Raw genomic sequence first — 19,617 nt, 5'->3', positions numbered from 1 at the left:
GATTGAGTTATTGCCATTGAAGACTAAATATAGCAATGACCCTCTTTGCAGTCATGTAAAAAAAGAAGGGAGGACATCTGGGATTCTACAGTTTCCTTTGCTCAAGGAGCAAACATTTATCTTGGTGATGATTTAAATGTGATGAACATTTAAAGATGACAATTAAAAGCACTGATAAAGTATGATTATTGAACCTAGCTCTGACCAACAATATAAGTTAAATTTCTTTTCAATGTGTCATTTGTGCCAATGGTGGCATATTTATATTTTATATAAATCTGTTTTGACTCTGATTTGCCAGATCCTGGTGACACGATCCATAGGGAAGCAATTATCTGAGTTCCTACATCTGAAAGAAGCATCAACACTAATCCCAACATTATGTTCTTCTAAAATTATTACCTCAGCTAAGAGCTCCTAGAGGTTGTGAAATTAAAAAATAATAATAATAATGCACCAAACTGATTCCAGACTTTGTTAAGAGGGAGATTAAAAAAAGACAAAACAGACCATTCTTATCAAAAAGGTGAATCATATTTGCTAGAACATTCTTATAATTTTAAACAAAATTGATATGCCTAGTCAATTTTTCCTTTTTAAAATGCTACTTTGATAACGTATGCTGTTTTTTTAGATTTGTCTTTTTTATTTTAAGGGGTGGCCCCCACTTGGTTTGAATAAATCAGTCACATATCTTTAGTCCAAATAGAGAGCTTTCACTAGAAACAAAACTTTAGGGCACTTTAATTATGGCTCCTAACATCCAGAATTATAAGAAAATTAATTTTCTGTTATTTAAGAATGCAGCATGGGGTATTTTGTTGTGACGACCCAGAAAAATTAATTCAATCATATCTCTACTGAGAGTATGATACAGAATTATGTCTCTGAGAAGAGATAGTGGCCATCAACACCATTCATAATATTATCTGCAATTATTCTCAGGTTGTTTATTTGAGCTTTTTCTTATTTCCTAATGTGTGGTTGTATAGCTATGAACTCCTCTCTCAGTACTGCCTTACCTGTGTCCAAATATTTTGACAGCTTTTGCCCTTCATTTTCATTTGATTCTAGGAACATTTTCATTTCTTCCTTAATTACCACTTTGACCCAATAGTTACTAAGTACTGTACTGTTGAGTTTCCATAGTTTGAGACTCTTACTAACTTTTTGTTTACTATTAAGTGATAATTTAATTCCATTATGGTCTGAGAATATGCTTGGGATGACTTCAATGCTCTTGAATTTGTTGACACTGTCTTTATGGCCTACCATATGGTCTATCCTTGAGAATGACCCATGTGGACTTGAATAGAATGTGTGTTCCAGTTTCTTGGGGTGAACGACTCTGAAAATGTTCAATAATTCTAGTTTTTCTGTCTCTTCATTTAGTTCCCTAGTTTCTTTCTTAATTCTCTGCCTAGATTATATGTCAAGTTGAGAGCATGGGGCGCTGAAATCCCCTACTATTACTGTGTTTCTGATAATATATTATTGTAGCTTTTTAAATAGACATTTGATGTATTTAGATGGTTTCTCATTGGATGCATAGATGTTAATAATTGTTAAGACCTCCTAATTGACTGATCCTCTGAGCATTAAGTAATGTCCGCCCATATTTTTGTTTTGTTTTGTTTATTTTAAGGTCTATGTTGTCAGTAATGAGAATAGTTATTTCTGCCCCTTTTTGTGGTCAATTAGCTTGTATGATAGTTTTTCATCCTTTCACTTTGAGTATGTGTTTGTCTTGTTGAGTTAGGTGGGATTCCTGTAGGCAACATATGGTTGTGTTATGTTTTCTTGTCTGACTTCCTACTCTGTATGTTTTAATAGAGGAATTCAGGTCATTCATATTTATTGATATTATAGATTTAATATTTTTCTTTTTTAATTTCTTTATTGGGGAATTAATGTTTTACATTAGACAGTAAATACAATACTTTGGTGCAACATGGCAATTCCAGTTCAGGTCTACTTGTGTTTTCTCTTCTGACCTTGTTTTCAACTTTTGCCTGAGAGTGAGATCATCCCATATTCATCCTCCATCCTTCTGTTTCTGACTTATTTCACTTACATGAATTTTTCAAGGTCCATCCAAGATCAGTTAAAAATGGTGAAATCACAATTTTTAATAGCTGAGTAGTATTCCATTATATATATATACATATATATATATATATGTATATATATATATATATCACAACTTGCTCAGCCACTCATGTTGTTGGACATCTGGGTTGCTTCCAGGTTTTGACTATTACAAATTGTGCTGCTAAGAACATATGTGTACACAGATTTTTTTTGGATGGGTGTGTTGGATTTCTTAGGATATATCCCCAGAAGAGGAATTGCAGGATCGTAAGGTAGATCCATTTCTAGTCTTCTGAGACCTCTCCAGACTGCTCTCCACAGAGATTGGACCAATTTACATTCCCACCAGCAGTGCAGAAGGGTTCCTTTGACCCCACAACCTCTTCAGCATTTGCTGCTGTTACCTTTTCTGATGTATGACATTCTCACAGAAGTGAAGTGGTATCTCATTGTTGTCTTTATTTGCATTACTCTGACAATCAGAGACTTGGAGCATTTTTTCATGTGTTTCTCGGCCTTTTGGATCTCTTCAGTGGTGAATATTCTGTCCATGTCCTCTCCCCATTTTTGGATGGAATTATTTGCTGAGTTTGGCAAGCTCTTTAATAAGCCTCTTGTCTGATGTATGGCATGAAAAGATCTTCTCCCATTCTGTGAGAGGTCTCTTTGTTTGGGTAGTGGTTTCTTTTGCTGTACAGAAGCTTTGTAATTTGATATAGTCCCATAAATTTATTTTTGCCTTAGTCTTCTTTGTAATTGGGTTCCTTTCATTGAAGATGTCTTTAAAATTGATGCATAAAAGAGTTCTGCTAATATTTTCCTCTAAGTATCTGATACTTTCTGGTCTAACATTCAAGTCCTTGATCCATTTGGAATTTACTTTTGTATTTGGTGAAATATAGTGGTTCAGTTTCATTCTTCTGCATGTTTCAACCCATTTTTTCCAACACCATTTGTTGAAGAGACTCTGCTTTCCCCATTTAATAATCTGGGCACCTTTGTCAAAAATTAGATGTCCATAGGTGTGGGGGCTTATTTCTGGGCTCTCAATTCTATTCCACTGGTCAGTGTGTCTATTCATGTTCCAATGCCAAGCAGTTTTGATGACAGTAGCCCTATAATACAATTTGAGATCTGGAAGTGTGATGCCTCCAGTTCTGTTCTTTTTTCTCAAGATTGTTTTGGCAATTCTAGGTCTTTTCTGGTTCCAGATAAACATTTGTAGCATTTGTTCTATTCTCGTAAAAAATGTAGTTGTGATCTTGATGTGGATAGCATTAAATTCGTAGATGGCTGTGGGTAGTATATTCATTTTGATGATGTTAATTCTTCCAACCCATGAACATGGAATATCTTTCCACTTCTTTGTGTCTTTTTCAATTTCCTTGAGTAGTGACTCCTAATTTTTACTATATAAGTCATTCACTTCTTTGGTTAGGTTTATTCCTAGATATTTTGTTGTTGTTGGGATAGTAAAAGGAATTGATTTCTGGATTTCAACTTCTTCTAACTTAGTGTTTGCATAGAGGAATACCACTGACTTTTGAATGTTAATTTTGTAGCCTGATACCTTACTGTATTGCCTGATGATATCCAAAAGCTTCTTGCTGGATTCCTTAGGTTTTTCTATGTATACTGTCATGGCGTCTGCAAATAGGGAGAGTTTGGAATAATCCATCATTTGAATTTTTCAGTTTGGATATTAGTAATTTTTCTGTTATATGCACACATGCTAAATTTCCTTTCTGAACATGATGTCTAATGTCAATTGGGAATATTCCAAGGGAATTCATGAAGATAAATGAGTTTTTAGTTCTCTTATTTGGGGAGTAGGGTAGGTGAATATTTTCTCTACGAAGGAGCACTGAGCAATATTTGACCAGCAGGGGGGATATTCCAGGTAAAATAAAAGGAAGGTGAATGTATAGAGAGGGTAATGAATGAGTAATAGCTCTGAAATCAGGCCCCAAAAATAATTGAAGACTAAGATGGGTAGAAATATTTGAGTCAGTCTGTTTTAATTACCTTTAGACTCAAACACAATTATAAAGATTTATTTATTTATTAACAAGAGAGACAGGGTCAAGTGCTACCTCTCTAGGCACAGGCCCTCAGAAAATTATCTGATAAATGATTATTATTATTTTTTCCTGTACTGTTAAAGCATTGTGCATGTGGAATTCCACTGCTCCCATGGTAGCCTCATGAGAATAAGAGCTATAATATAATTTCCCAAGAGGGAGAAATATGACTGTATACTGGGGTATGCCTATTTTAAACTGGAGAAAAAAGGGTTCTGTAAATGAAGAAAACAAGACAGAATGGGGCTGGGGTGGGGGGGAGACCGAGAGAGAGAATGGAACCAGGAGAGTGGAGACCTTACAGAATGACTACATGGCCAGTATTACTTAAAGGATCAGAATACTTAGGCCAGAGAACAGATCACTTTCTTTAGTATACATTTGCCTTTTTTTTTTTTTCTCTCATTGTTCATTCTCATTTCATGCATTTTGGTCTTTAGTTCCTCTACTATATTATAAATTCCCAGAGGGAAAGTTCCATGTCTGATTTCCTTTCTAGTCCCTGTGCTGCCCAATACAAGCTGTACACATGGATTGATATGAAATGTGAAAGCTCTCTGCATGAGGATGATTAATCATCACTACGATTTTTTCCAAAGGCACTGTCTCTAGTGCCAAGAGCACATTTATTTAAAATGTGCACTTAAATTTGAATGACTCTGCCTAAATGGTGCCATCTGTTCTTAGACAGTTTCAATAATGTTTTAATATGATTTTACCTTTAAAAGGACAAATGTAGCATCTTGCTTTTGTGACACAAAGACGTTCTTAAATAAACACAGAGCAGACACGAGCACATTCAATCACATTTAAACAGCTATACAAAAAGAATTTTTTTTTGAGGTTTAAGAAAAATTTAGCTAAAAGGATATCAGCCACTACTTCATGTAGAAAATATTTATGAGAAGTTTCAAAATTGTAGGCATGGATTCATTCAGCATATTACTGAATTTTAATTACAGACTCCAAAATTGCAGTTTAATGTGATATAAATCTCATTTTCTTTTGAAATGACTGCAGTCTTCCAACATTTGCTAATAACCCACATTTTTACTGTGATTTCAGCATATTAAGGAGCTAAAGATAGCTGATACTCTTCTGTTACTTGTTTTTATTGATTGTTGATTTGACTTTTATTCCAGTACTGTAGGGTTTATTGTGAAAATATAAGAGTAAATGAAACCCATATTTAAGTTCTGTAAATTACTTACAGTCACTCCTAAAACACCTTGACATAGGTTCTAAATTTAAGTTTGTGGTTTTACATGCAGTTATTTGCTTATTCACTTTAGCATGCAAAATCACACACTGGCTAGATTTGGATATACTTATTGTGGCAACAAGTAATGAATCAAATTTTCAGCCTATTTAACTCACTAGCTACCTTGTCATCACCAAAACTATGCCAGTATTTTGACATCTGTGTATTTTACTAGTTGGGATAAATCAATGGTGGCGTATATTAAGAATCTGTATTTATAGTAAGAATTTCTGTTTGAAATAACATGTAAGTATATTACCCTATCTGGATATATGTGTGTCCATATGGGAATTCAGTATTAAATTCAGTTTTGCAAAAGGTGAGTTCTACACACATTAACTCACTTGAACATTCATTTGAAATATTTTAGATAATCCGAATTTGTATCTAGTACTTTTTAAATAAAAGAACTAAGATATTATAAAGACGAATCATGGCATGAGAGTCTGTTTGCATAACAATTAAGCTACTATCCCCACCCTGCACTATTAGTTTTCTAAATTGTCTACCACTTGCTATTTTACCTCAGATTCCATTTTTTAAAAATCTATGTCAGTCTATGGCAAAGATGCTTCATTTTACCTTCTCTGTAGTGTGAGGCATGAATTATTCCAGTTTACTCACCCTTTTCATTACAAATGTCCCATTTGTGTTGTACATCTTTTACCAATAATTTCTCTTTCTATGTCAAACAATGTTGCAGTGAGTATCCGTATATGTGGAGGGGTATTACAGATTTCTGACTAGAAAATGTAAATAATATTTGTGTGTGTGTGTTCTGTGTTACCTACATCTGTAACTTTACCAGGTATGGTTAAGTTTCTCTTAAGAAAATGTTAACAATTTGTATCTCTACCAGCAATATGTAAAAGTTCCCATTTCATTTGGATCACACAAATATTAATGTTTTTTCAGATATTAGAATTTTAAATTTTCTAATTCTTATGAGTATGAATGAAGTAGTATATTATGGATATATTGATACTGACTATAAATTTAAATAATGTTTTTTATAATAGTTTTTGCTATTTTTAGGTGTAATCTTTATGTGTTGTCTGTTTATTTTCTTGACTTGTCTTTTTCTTTTTTTTCTTTTTTTTTATGATTTATTATCCCTTTTGTTGCCCTTGTTGAATAGGACAGAGAGTAATGGAGAGAGGAGGGGAAGACAGAGAGGGCGAGAGAAAGATAGACACCTGCAGACCTGCTTCACCGCCTGTGAAGCGACTCCCCTGCAGGTGGGGAGCCGGGGGCTTGAACCAGGATCCTTATGCTGGTCCTTGAGCTTTGCACCCCATGAGCTTAACCTGCTGTGCTACCACCCGACCCTCGACTTGTCTTTTTCCTAATGATTTGTGAGAGCACATTATTTCATGTCAATTTTTAATGAGCTCAATATATTATAAATATCTCCTCCTAGTGTTTTGACTTTATGGTAGATTTTATCGCACAGACAATTTTTAATTCGGGGGTCTTGATCAAATGTCTTCAACCACTTCATTCTTGTGTTTTGTATCTTTTAAAATATAATTTTGGTTTGTTATGAGATACTTTTATAAAAACAGTAAAACTGCACCTATTAACGCAGATAAGTTCAATTTATTCTGGTCTCCATTTGTATGTATGGTGTGAAAAGCACTCTAAATTTATTTTGGAAGATGCGTAACCAATAACTTTTATGCACTTTACTAATCAGTCCAACCATTATGCATTGTGTTATGGTGCTGCATCTACCTTCCACAGCGTCCCTTAATGAGCACAATATGATTCACTGATCCAATTGTCAGTTCTTGTACCAACAGTACGTTGTTTATCTGTAGCATTATGATAAACCTTGGTAGAGGGACAAGTCCTCTTTCCTTCATGGTTTACTTTTATTTTTTTATTTACCTTTCAAAATTTATTCTTCCATCTGAATTGTAGAATCAGTTTGTCCTATTCAACAAAAACTGGCCTTTCCTTTTTCCCATTTCAAATGCATTAAATCTGTGGGATAATATATAAAAATCATATAAGTTAATGTTGAGTTTTTCCTAGCAAACATTTACTCAAAATTTTGTTATTGTTATTTAAAGGAAAATTTTATTTTATGGTTTTTCTTAAAAATAACACATATAAGATTAATCTCTTATTCTCTTTGTTTTCATTACCATTATGAATATATTACTTCTTGCTGAATTGTCTCTGTGTCTTTTTTTAATAAAAGCATAATTGCTTTTCATGTTGATCTTTAATACTGTAACCCACCTAACACTTCAGAACTTAGCAGTTTGCAGATGTTCTTGACTTTATTTTTTGTGCATAATGACACTTTACTATTTCCCAGTAACTGTGAACTGTATTTATTTTTTCTTGCTTATTACACTGATTAGAACCTCAAGCTCAGTGTCAGGTAGTAGCAATGATACTGGACCTCCTTGCCTGTGAGCTGTGTTTGTAGTTATATACTGTACCTGTTCTCACCCCTCTCCCCATGACATTCTTATTAAGTATTTCAAATATGAATAACCATCTTATGTGTAATGATCCTGTGAAGAAATAAAATTATTTATTGGTAAGACAACACAGCTTTACCTCATCTATTTTCATTTTGTGCTTTTTTAATCAACCCACCCACGCCTGTTATCAGTCATTTAAGAGATAAAGCACTAGGGTTGGGCAGTGGTGCACCTTACTAGGCACACATATTACCATGTTCAAAGACCAAACCAGGATTTAAGCACCTGGTCCCTACCTCCATCTGTAACTCCTTTCCCTTTCTCAATATCTCTGTCATGTCCAGTAAAGAAATGAAAAATGAAGGAACAAAATGGTTGTTGTGAGCAGTGGATTTATGTAGACACTAATCCCCATCAATAACATTGATGGCAAAAAATAATAATAAGTATTGAAAGTATCTCACTTTAAGAGTTTCAACTACACTTGTAGTAAACTGCATTTTCAGTTCAGTTGACATCATCCATTTTTTTAAATTAACATTTGTCAAGTTGCACAAATGCTTGTTAATTTTGTTAATTTTTTTTTCTTAAAGATTTTGTTTACTTATTAATGAGAAATATAGGAGGAGAAAGAAAGAGCCAGGCATCACTCTGGTACATTTGCTGCAAGGGATTGAACTCAGGACCTCATGCTTGAGAGTCCAGTGCTTTATCCACTGTGCCACCTCCCAGACCACGACAGCATGCATTTTCAGTTCACTTAACATATGACACATTTTTCTTGTTGGAGATATCAATTTAAATCTACTCACCTTCTTCAAAAACTGTCATTGCTCATATAATTTTTGTCTGCATTTTCTTTTTCCTAGACTCCTATGAACCAAGCTTCAACCCGTTCCCATTGCATTTTCACCATTCACTTAACAAGTAAGCAACCAGGATGTGCAACTGTTCGACATGCCAAACTTCATTTGGTTGACCTGGCTGGTTCAGAGCGAGTTGCAAAGACTGGCGTTGGGGGACAGCTTCTAACAGAGGCCAAATATATCAATTTGTCACTACATTACTTAGAACAGGTAAAATGGACAGAATGGGTATAACTATACTGTCATTTGTTGACCACATACTTTGCACCAGGAATTCTATTAGCAATATTCTTTCATTGTGTTTCTTTAATTCTTTTATTTTTTAATGTATTTTATTTGTTTTATTTTTTATAATTTTTTAATTATCTTTATTTATTGGATAGAGACAGCCAGAAATCAAGAGGGGAGGGGGTAATATAGAGGGAGAGAGACACCTGCAGCCCTGCTTCACCACTCATAAAGCTTTCCCGCTGCAGGTGGGGACTGGGGGCTCAAACCGGGGTCCTTCCGCAGTGTAATAACATGCACTCAACCAGGTGCGCCACCACACGGTCTTTTATTGTGTTAAATGCACATACCATGAACTTTGGCATTTTAATAAATTTTTAGTATAACATTAAACATTAATGGCATTAAGTATATTCACATTGTTGTACAGCCATCACTACCATCCATTTCCAGAAGTTTTTCATTATCCCAAATAGAAATTCTGTATAACATTTTATATAGTTTATGTTATAGCTGTATCCTACAGAAACTCTGTCTGAGTATTTCCTATCTCCTTATTTATATTCACAGAATCTGGTAACCTGTATTGTGCTCCCTATGGATTTGCCAGTATGACATTTAAGTAGAATCTTTGTTGTTTGTCTCTTTTTGATTATTTCACCTAATATGTGTTTTTAAGATCCATCCATTCTGTAGCACAAATCATAACTGCCCACCTATCTGAGGCCAAAAAATATTCCAGTGTATGTATCATGTTTTTAAATCTATTTACCTGTTGATTGACATTTGGCTTATTTGATGCTATATACACTGGTGTAGCTACTAGAATTTTGTATATGCTATTTATATGAAATCTAGTAAAAGCCCTATAATGTAAGTGGACTTCTTGCAGGTTTTAAAACTCAGTTCTTTCTGAGACTTTTCCAAGGTTACTAGCTAATGGTGAAATGAAGATTTGAATCTTTAATTGCTTGAGTCTGAAGTCTTGTGTTTATTTTTTTTCATTATTTTTTTAGTGTAAAATTATTCAATTATATTGTTATAGTTCCACACCACTTGCAACAACAAAGGTCTGTGTCCCCTCCACTCCCAAGTATAACTACCATAGTTCTCTTTGGGCTTGCTTTTAAAAGTTCAGTAGGTTAGCACTGGGAACATAATTTAGACATACCTACTGTCTTTTCAACTTATGATGGCTTCATATAATTGGTAATTTTAACTGTGTGGTGGTTCTTTTTGACTTAACTTTCCCTCATATTATCGCAAGTTAACCAATATCTATCCTATCCTAGTATTTGTTTATTTTTAATTTCAAAATTTGCCTACAAAGGCAGATGAAGCTTATCTGAATGTAGCTAAATAAAGCCTCTGGACAAGGGGAGGTGGGAGCCTCATCTGTAAAATGAATGAATTGAATTAGATGATTTCTTGAATTCTGTTTTCAGCTTTGTTTGTATTTTGGGTGTTGAATATTAAAGATGGCAACTACTTCCAGATTCTAAAAAAAGAAAAATAAACAAAATAAAAAGACAACATGAGATTTAAAAAAAAAAAACGGAAGTGAAGAAGCACAGTGCACATTAGCATAGTAGAAGGATTTTGTAATGAATGGTGGTTCACAGATTTGAAAAAACAAATAAAAAAAACCACCTTTTAAAACTGCCTGTTAAACCTTTTGAAACCGCTGTTGCCCTGATGTTAAAAATCCTTCTAGTGGTCAAGTAAATCGAAGAATAATTTGATGGAAGCCTAGGGGAGATTCATCTGTGCAAGACTTACACAGTTAGGATCTGACAAATGAATCCAAATAATGTAGCTCCCAAAGAGAGGCCTGTGTGGTGTTCAGAACATTTTAGCATTTCCAACAAGAGTCAGCATTCTAGAGCTCATTCTTGCTCAAATATCACATACTAACTAGGCTTAACAGGACTTTTTGCTTAATAGGATACTTTAAAAAACATCGATATAAGAACATAATGGATTGTATGAAGGCATTTTGTTTCAATGAAATATACCTACTTTTTAAAAATTTCTCACATATGGTATTATATTTTATTTTTTAAATTTTTTATTTATAAAAAGGAAACTGACAAAACCATAGGATAAGAGGGGTACAGCTTTGCATAATTCCTACCACCAGAACTCTGTATCCTGTCGCCTCCCCTGATAACTTTCCTATTCTTTAACCCTCTGGGAGTATGGACCCAAGGTCACTGTGGGATGCAGAAGGTTTTCTCTGATAGTAGCACTATCTGTGCTAATTTCAGTTATGTGCATCTCTTGTTAAAAAATTAGATTCATTTGTTGAATACAAATTTCTACTAATTGTGATCATTCATTGACATGACTCAAGAAAAGTTCTACCTCTAATGTTTTCTTTTTGTTCATTCTTCACAAGCTGCTGCTTGTCATTTGAAACTATTCCTCTTTCCACTATTCCTTTCAAAATTCTTATAACATTGGCTCCTTTGGGTAGTTTTGGCAGCTATCAATATATGCTATTTGATGTGTATTCCTCGTTTATTCATCTAACAAAAATATATTAAAACACTGGGCCATGACTCATACACATTATTGTTTTCATATATTTTATGTTTTGAGTAAATTGTCACCAATATGTGGCTGTAAAAAAGGTGAGAACTATGGAGACAAAACCAAGGCGTGAGAAGAACTTAAAAAAGGGTATCAGACTTGGACCAAGGAGGTGAGAGTTCGTGAAGGCTCTCTTGGGGCTGATTTTAAATAGATCCCTGAAGACCAGGACAGTCCGAGCCAGGCAAGCATGGGGTTAGAGCACTCCATGCAGTGGGAACTGTGAGCCTGTTAGCTGGTCAGATGAGGTCAGTTTGCCCAGGGTCACAGGTACCTTCACATATTATTGACCTTTGACTCTGCATGTACCTTTCTTCACCCACCATATCACTCCATCTGGTGGTAACTGTTTACACTGATAAACAGGTTTCAGAGAGGTTATATTGTGAGATAGTGGGAAAGGAGGAGAAAAAGGTTAACATGAAAGTAAATACTACTGAATAAAATTTTCATTAATATGGAAAACTGCAGCATTGTAGATATGTAGCAACTAGTGAGAAAGTAGTTGACTGGGTGAAAAATTATGGAATTTCATGCACATAAAGAGAAGAAAATGAGAGAGCCAAAAAATACACAGTGTATAAATCATCAAAAGATCAAGCAGATACTGTTACTGAAACAACAAAATTCAAGTTTTTTTTTCTCTCTCTCTCTTTTTTTTCCCCATAGCTTTGCTCAGTTCTGGATTTTGGTAGTGCCAGGAATTGAACCCAGGAGCATCAGGTGTGAATGGTTTTTATATAGACACTGTGCTACTCCCCTGGACCTATAGGTTTTCTATCTTTTAAAAATGTTTACTTGCTAATTAGTGGTAGAGAGGGTCAGAGGGAGAACAAGAGCCAGAGCTTTACTCTGGCACAGGCAATGCTAAGTATTAAACTAGGAACCTCATGCTTTAGTCACTGCACCACCTCCTGAGACACAAGATCTTAGATAATTGAATTTTCTTTTTTATGATATTTTATTTATTTATTAGAGACATAGAGAAATTGAGAAGGCAGAGAGAAAAATAGAGAAACCTTCATCAACTTGTGAAGCTATCCACCTGCAGGTAGAGACCAAAGTCTTGAACCTGGGTCCTTGTACTTTATAATATGTGTGCCACCTCCCGGCCCCTCATAAAATTTTATTTATCTTGTACTTTATTATGTAGCTAATGGGGCAGGATGTGTAACACAATTCAATTTAATTAACTTCATTCATTTGATTGTTTGTGTAATGTGTGCTATGACTTAAATTAGGCAATGGGGATTGAGAAGTGCTCAGTGCTATCATGTTTTCCATGATAGTAGCAAAAGAGCAAAGCATATAAGCAAATTCTTACAATAGAGTAAAATAAATGCTGTAATAGACTTTAGCATATATGTTGGTGATTAATTACATTCCCTTTATCTCAATTTCAATATTGAATATGGAGATGGTCTAAAAGAATGATAAATGAGTATCCATTCTAACTTTAATTAACCCACATTGATTACAAAAATTCTATGAAGAATTGGAATTGCCCTAGTGGGCATAATTGTGAGACCTTATACATGTTCTTGGGGATACAACCTTGCTGAGTTGAATACACTTTATTATTCTCATAAGTAAATAACTTTCTGTTTGCCAAAGTACTGCTGGTTTTAGAGTTTTCCTTGTGTATGCAGTACTTTTTCCAAAATGTGTCCTTAAAAAACCATGCTAAGCCACAATAACAGGGTATATCGCAGCCCTAGAAGTCAAGTCCTTGGAGGAAAAAGAAAGAGACATGCATATTTTTCCAACCATAAACCTCACTGAGTGACCCTGGTGTGACCCTCCATCTCAGACCAAATATCAAGTCAAGAACTGCTAACAGTGTTTGTTCTCTCCCTCTATAGAAATCAGTGTCAGAGGCAACATCTGCTAGTTGTCCAACATGAGTGAGTTTTGTTTTAGAGTTTCAGTTAGTTCTTGATTTCTTTTTTGTTTGTTTGTTATTATTATTATTATTTTTTATTTAAGAAAGGAGACATTAACAAAACCATAGAATAGGAGGGGTACAATTCCGCACAATTCCCATAACCTGATCTCCATATCCCATCCCCTCCTCGGATAGCCTTCCCATTCTCTATCTCTCTGGGAGTATGGATCCAGGGTCATTGTGGGTTGCAGAGGGTGGAAGGTCTGGCTTCTGTAATTGCTTCCCCGCTGAACATGGGCGTTGACTGGTCGTTCCATATTCCCAGTCTACCTCTCTCTTTCCCTAGTAGGGTGGGGCTCTGAGGAAGTGGAGCTCCAGGACACATTGATGGGGTTGTCTGTCCAGGGAAATCTGGTCAGCATCTCCCTGGCATCCGGAACCTGGTGGCTGAAAAGAGAGTTAACATACAAAGCCAAACAAATTGTTAAACAATGATGGACCTAAAGACTGGAATAGTGCAGATGAGGTGTTGTGGGGTATTCCCTGCATGCTCTTGTGTACTTCTGCTTTCAGGTATATATTTTCCCCCTAGTTTATGGGCACGGGTGAACCTATGCTCTATCTCAGGGGACATGGGCTATATCTAGGTTTGGGGACTTTATTGGGGAGTGGAACACCTGGAATGGAATTAGAGAATACTATGAAAGGAAAGATCTCACCCGAGTGATGAAGCTGAAGGGTTGTCATTCCACACCTGAAGTTCTGGTCACAGTCTGAAGTGAAGCATGCTGGGGTGGCACTCGTAGCGCTGATTAGGTTGCGATCCGCGGATGCAATATTATTTGATTTGAATTGAGAGCAGCATGCAGAAAAGTAGGCCCCACCCTAAGGTTTCAGGACTGGGGGAAATATAGGCTCTATAGTGGAAATGTGAGGTTCCTGTTGTCTTAGGGTTCAAGAAGACAATGGATAGTTATTGTTATCATCACATTCTTTGGTGATAGGGTTAACTTTGGAAAGTCCCTTTGATAGGGTTTGGGGTATAGTATCCAGCATCTTGTGTATAGCTATACTACCGGTTGCTTCTGTTCTCCCTAGTCTAGGCTTTTGGGAGAGAACATATCAAAGACAGCCTATGTATTAAGAAGACTCATTCTGTGTTTTAAGAAGTTCTAGACATATCATCAGTTTTTCGCCTCTCATATTAATCAAATAGTGGTTTATATAATGTTTACACTTCAATAGGATTGTACATAAACATCACTCCCACCACCAAAAAACTGTGTCCCATCCCCACCACCCAACCCCACCCCCACCCCCACTCCTACCCCCCCACCCTCTGCCGTGCTGGGAAGCCCAATGGCTACCCTCCCCTTCACCACAGGGTTTTTACATTGGTGCCCTGCTCTCGATTTAATCAGATCCTGCTTTTAGTTTCCCTTTCTGTTCTTCTTTCTCAACTTCTGTTGATGAGTGGGGACATCCCATACTCATCTTTATTTTTCTGACTTAACTCACTTAACATAATTCCTTCTAGCTATGTCCATGATGGGTCAGATAAGGTGGGCTCATTGTTCTTAATAGCTGCATAGTATTCCATTGTGTATATGTACCACAGCTTTCTCAGCCACTCATCTGCTGTTGGGCACCTGGGTTCCTTCCAGGTTGTAGCTATTATGAATTGTGCTGCTATGAACATAGATGTATACACATCTTTTTGGTTGGGCATTATGGAATCCTTGGGGTATATCCCCAGGAGAGGAATTACTGGGAATTACCTTCCATATGGAAGGTCCATGTCTGGCCTTGCAAGAGTTCTCCAGACTGCTCTCCAGAGAGGCTGGACCAATTTACACCCCCACCAGCACTGCAGAAGGGTTCCTCTGTCCCCACAGCCTCTCCAACATTTGTTGCTGCTGTCCTTTTTTATGTATGCCATTCTCACAGGAGTGAGGTGGTATCTCAATGTTGTCTTTATTTACATCTCTCTGACAATCAGCGACCTGGAACAGTTTTTCATATGTTTGTTAGCCTTTTGGATCTCCTTTGAAGTGAATGTCTTGTTTATATCCTCTGCCCATTTTTGGATGGGGTCATTTGGTTTTTTGGTGTGAGACTGACCTTTTTGTTGTGGAAGATAGAGCAGAGATATGAGCAATGTGTAAGTCCTTAGTGGTAACACTGATCCTTTGGGTAATTTCCAACTTAAAGCCTTTCAAGTACACAAATCACAGCATTTTCCTTATTATTAAAGCTAGAGTCAATGCCATGTTCTGTTGTAATGAAAAACAAATTAACTAACACACAATTAGATCTAACCAGGGGGTCTGATAAGCACATTCTCCTTCTAGCCATCTAGTTTGTCAAGAAAGCTGTTGACTAACAATGTTAACTTAGAGTGGGGTAAATACTAAAATTTGTTTTATGAAAGAATTTCAAAGTATTTACAACATTATTAGCTACTTAGTTGATGAATCTTAAACGATAACATCAACTGCTCTGCACATCTATTAGGGTTATCCTTTTTTTGGTCTGCTGTTTGGACCTCAAGCTCTAATCTTGTTTGTTTCAGATATTTCACTTAATCTCTTGACTTTCAGTGTCTGGATTTCTGCTCAGCATTTCATGCTATCAACTTGCCTTTCAGACTTGGGTCTGTGCTTTCCCCTGCTTACTTTCAAATTATGTAACAGTCTACTTTTCCCAAATCGTATGCTATACTACTAAACCTTGTATTACATTCCAGGGAGACATTAATCCATTCATTCACACATGCATTCATCTGTGCAGACAAAAATGTGTTGATCATATGTTAGATTAGTGAAAATTCTTAGCAAATACACACACATACATTTATAGGGTTGTCAGAAACGCCATGATGTATTTTTGCATAAAAAAATAGATCATGACTTTTCCAACAACTTTATAACTCTTTTAACCATCCTAACTACTGATGTGGTAAGACTTTCTCTCTCTCTCTCTCTCTCCCCCTCTCTGTGTGTGTGTGTCTGTTGTAAATGTAGAGATTTAGACTGAGATGTTGAGTGGCATGCTCAACTCAGGCAAGAATTTGGATCTAGGCAATGTGGCACCTGAGTTTGGGGTCTTCACTAACCCGTATTGCTTTTCATGGCTCTTATTTACTTCTCTGCCACTTCTACCATAATATGGGTCAGGGACCCTGGGTCCATATTCCCAGAGGGTTAAAGCTATCAGGGGAGGGGATGGAATACGGAGTTCTGGTGGTGGGAATTGTGTGGAATTGTACCCTCATCCTATAGACTTGTCAGTGTTTCCATTTTATAAATTAAAAAAAAAAGTTGGGTCATGGAGATTAATTTTGGTAGTATTTTTAAAATTTGGCATTTTACTTTTTAGTTTTTCATTTTATGTACTTATTTATTTATTTACTTATTTATTTGCCTCCAGGGTTATCACTGGGGCTCAGTGCCTGCATTACAAATCCACTGCTCATGGAGGTCATTTTTCCCATTTCTTGCCTTTGTTGTTATTGTTGTTGTTGGATAGGACAGAGAGAAATCCAGAGAGGAGGGGAAACCAGAGAAGGGGAGAGAGAGGTAGACACCTGCAGAACTGCTTCACCGCTTGTGAAGCAACCTCTCTTCAGGTGAGGAGTCGGGGGCTCGAACCGGGATCCTTATGCTGGTCCTTGCACTTAGCACCACGTGCACTTAACCTACTGTGCGACCACCTGGCCCCCTACTTTTGAGTTTTTATATGAATTTTACAGTGACTGAAAATAGTATAGTAATATATCCACCTAAGCACATTTGTTCCAAAATTACAGGGTTCACAATACTATGCCTGTACTACATTAATTTCATTCCATTTTCACCATTATTATACCAGATATTGTTAATATATGTATCTGAGCTCAGGTTCTGGTTGTTCCCCTCATCTAGTTATTATTTTATTTTCTGTTTTGACAGCAGTAGCAGCTCAGTTATTTGTCAGATGTGCATTTTCTGCTAAGTCAGCACCACTACCTTATTATCTTTACTCTGTTGCAGGTTATCATAGCCCTTTCGGAAAAACACCGCTTGCACATTCCCTATAGGAACTCCATGATGACCAGTGTCCTAAGAGACAGTTTGGGAGGAAACTGCATGACAACCATGATTGCAACACTGTCTTTGGAGAAAAGGAATATTGATGTGCGTTGATTCTTTGTTCTGAAGACACCAGTTTAATTTTTATTGGTAGTTTTTTTTAAGCCCCTGAGTGAGATTCCATTTGTTTTCTCTATGGTTATAGTATGCCTTCAGAGGTATATAAGTATCCTACACAACACATAGCTTTGGCTTATTTGCATCATTATAATCACCCATTTGAGAATTGACTTCACATAGCACAAGATGTTTGATGAAAATGCAGACATTGATTTTGAAAGACCTACTGATGGGTTAGTGCCTTTAGTTTCTCCTGCTCTGTTTTTCTCCCAGTACTAGCTACCTTGGAGACAGCTTCAAGATGTGTACCTAGGTATACCACTGGGGACAGAGGCCCAGATGTATAGGCAAGTTTGCCTGCCAAATGACTTTATAGCCACTTGATATTTCATGCATTTCAGTTAAGTATTTAGACTGTAGGCATTCTCCAGAAGAGAAAAGTAGGAAAAGGCAAGATACCTGTTAAAAAGGCTAACAAAGCTGAGGTATATGGTAAGATCCCCAAAAGAGCTTTTCTATTTTCTATTTGGACTGTTACAAATACATATTTTTGTAGTCTTTCAAGACTGTGGATTATGATAGCTTCTATGAGAATGACTTATCTTTGGTTCTCATTAAAAAATCAATAGTTGAAAAATGCATACCATTTGCCACTTAGGACATGGAGGTAGCCCACATTTTTGCATTTGTCTTTTTATAAAGCCACAACAACATTTTAATTAAGAAAAATACTCGAGGACAAGTGCCCAAATTTGAATACATATTTTTGTTGTATTTTACACATTACACTCTTTAGGTATATGTCTTTAATCTTTGTATAATGATTATCTCCCTATCTGTAACATTGAGCAGTTATTTTTCTTTCTTAGGAGTCTATATCTACCTGCAGATTTGCTCAGCGAGTAGCACTCATAAAGAATGAAGCTGTTCTTAATGAAGAAGTTGATCCCAGATTGGTAAGCAACTTTTAACTGATTGTATTAAAAATAATCAAAGTATATCAAAGATTAGCTAACATTTTGGGACAAGGCACCTTGTATCAGACACTATTTTAAATACAGAACTCATGCATGTACAAACTATTGTATTTTACTGTCAGCTGCAAACCATTAATCCCCCAATAAAGAAACAAAAAAAAAATACAGAACTGTATCAACTTGTATGAGACACCTTATATCAGATACTGTTTTAAATACAGAACTGTAGAAAATCACTTATTTATTTATTTTTGCCATCAGGGTTATCTCTAAGGCTTGGGCTTGATGTTTGTACAATTCCACATTCCTCGTGGCCATATTTTTTCTTCTTCTTACTTTTTTTTTTCTAAATGAAAATGAGAGGCAGACAGGAGACGCTTGTAGCACTGCTCCACAGATTATGAAACTTTCCTTTTACACATGGGAGCTGGGGACTAGAACCTGGGTCCTCATTAAGACAGAGAGCTACCATCCAGGCACAACTTATTTAATTTTTACATAGCCATTTGAGTACATGTCATCTGTATGTCCACTGTGCAGATCATAAAACTGAAGCACATGAATATTAAGTAACTTGTTTAGAATCACAGTGCTAATATATAGAGAAAATTCAAGATTCAAACACCAGATAGTCTGACTCAGTAGCTTGTGCCTTGTGTATAGTCCTTCCTCTCTCCCTTCCTCCCTCATTGCTTCTAAGATGTGTATCAAGCCCTGAGGTGTCACCAGCAGTAGCAGCTTGCTAACAGAATTGGTCCCTTTGGTTTACTTCTACTTTTCCCCCGACTCTAGTTGGCACAGGAGATTTATACTTGTCCTTGTCATCCCTCTTGACACCACCAAGACCTCAGCCACAACTCTGACTGAGCCATCTTGCTTCAACTGCTCCTTAATGCTTAATACTGAAGCAGCTTGTGGCAACACTGAAAAAAGCTGAAATTAAATATTTCAGTTTTTCAGAAATCACAGTAAAGATGATGTTGCTTTCCAAAACCAGTTTAAAAACAT

The 19,617-nt window shown here is 36.2% G+C and overlaps 1 protein-coding gene across 1 annotated transcript in view; it reads left to right on the top strand.

Moving 5' to 3' along the window:
* KIF6 (kinesin family member 6) overlaps positions 1-19,617 on the top strand; it is a 538,059-nt gene that overhangs the window by 186,989 nt on the left and 331,453 nt on the right. The window contains exons 7-9 of the mRNA XM_060189745.1: positions 8,741-8,947; positions 17,474-17,617; positions 18,502-18,588. Of these exons, the coding sequence (XP_060045728.1) occupies positions 8,741-8,947; positions 17,474-17,617; positions 18,502-18,588 (438 nt within the window). The remainder of the gene's footprint in view (positions 1-8,740; positions 8,948-17,473; positions 17,618-18,501; positions 18,589-19,617) is intronic.

The sequence above is a fragment of the Erinaceus europaeus genome, chromosome 4 (assembly GCF_950295315.1).
Source record: "Erinaceus europaeus chromosome 4, mEriEur2.1, whole genome shotgun sequence".
NCBI classification, from domain to species: Eukaryota; Metazoa; Chordata; class Mammalia; order Eulipotyphla; family Erinaceidae; genus Erinaceus; species Erinaceus europaeus.
Note: the sequence above shows the minus strand (reverse complement) of the source record. Positions and strands in the feature narration are given on the sequence as shown.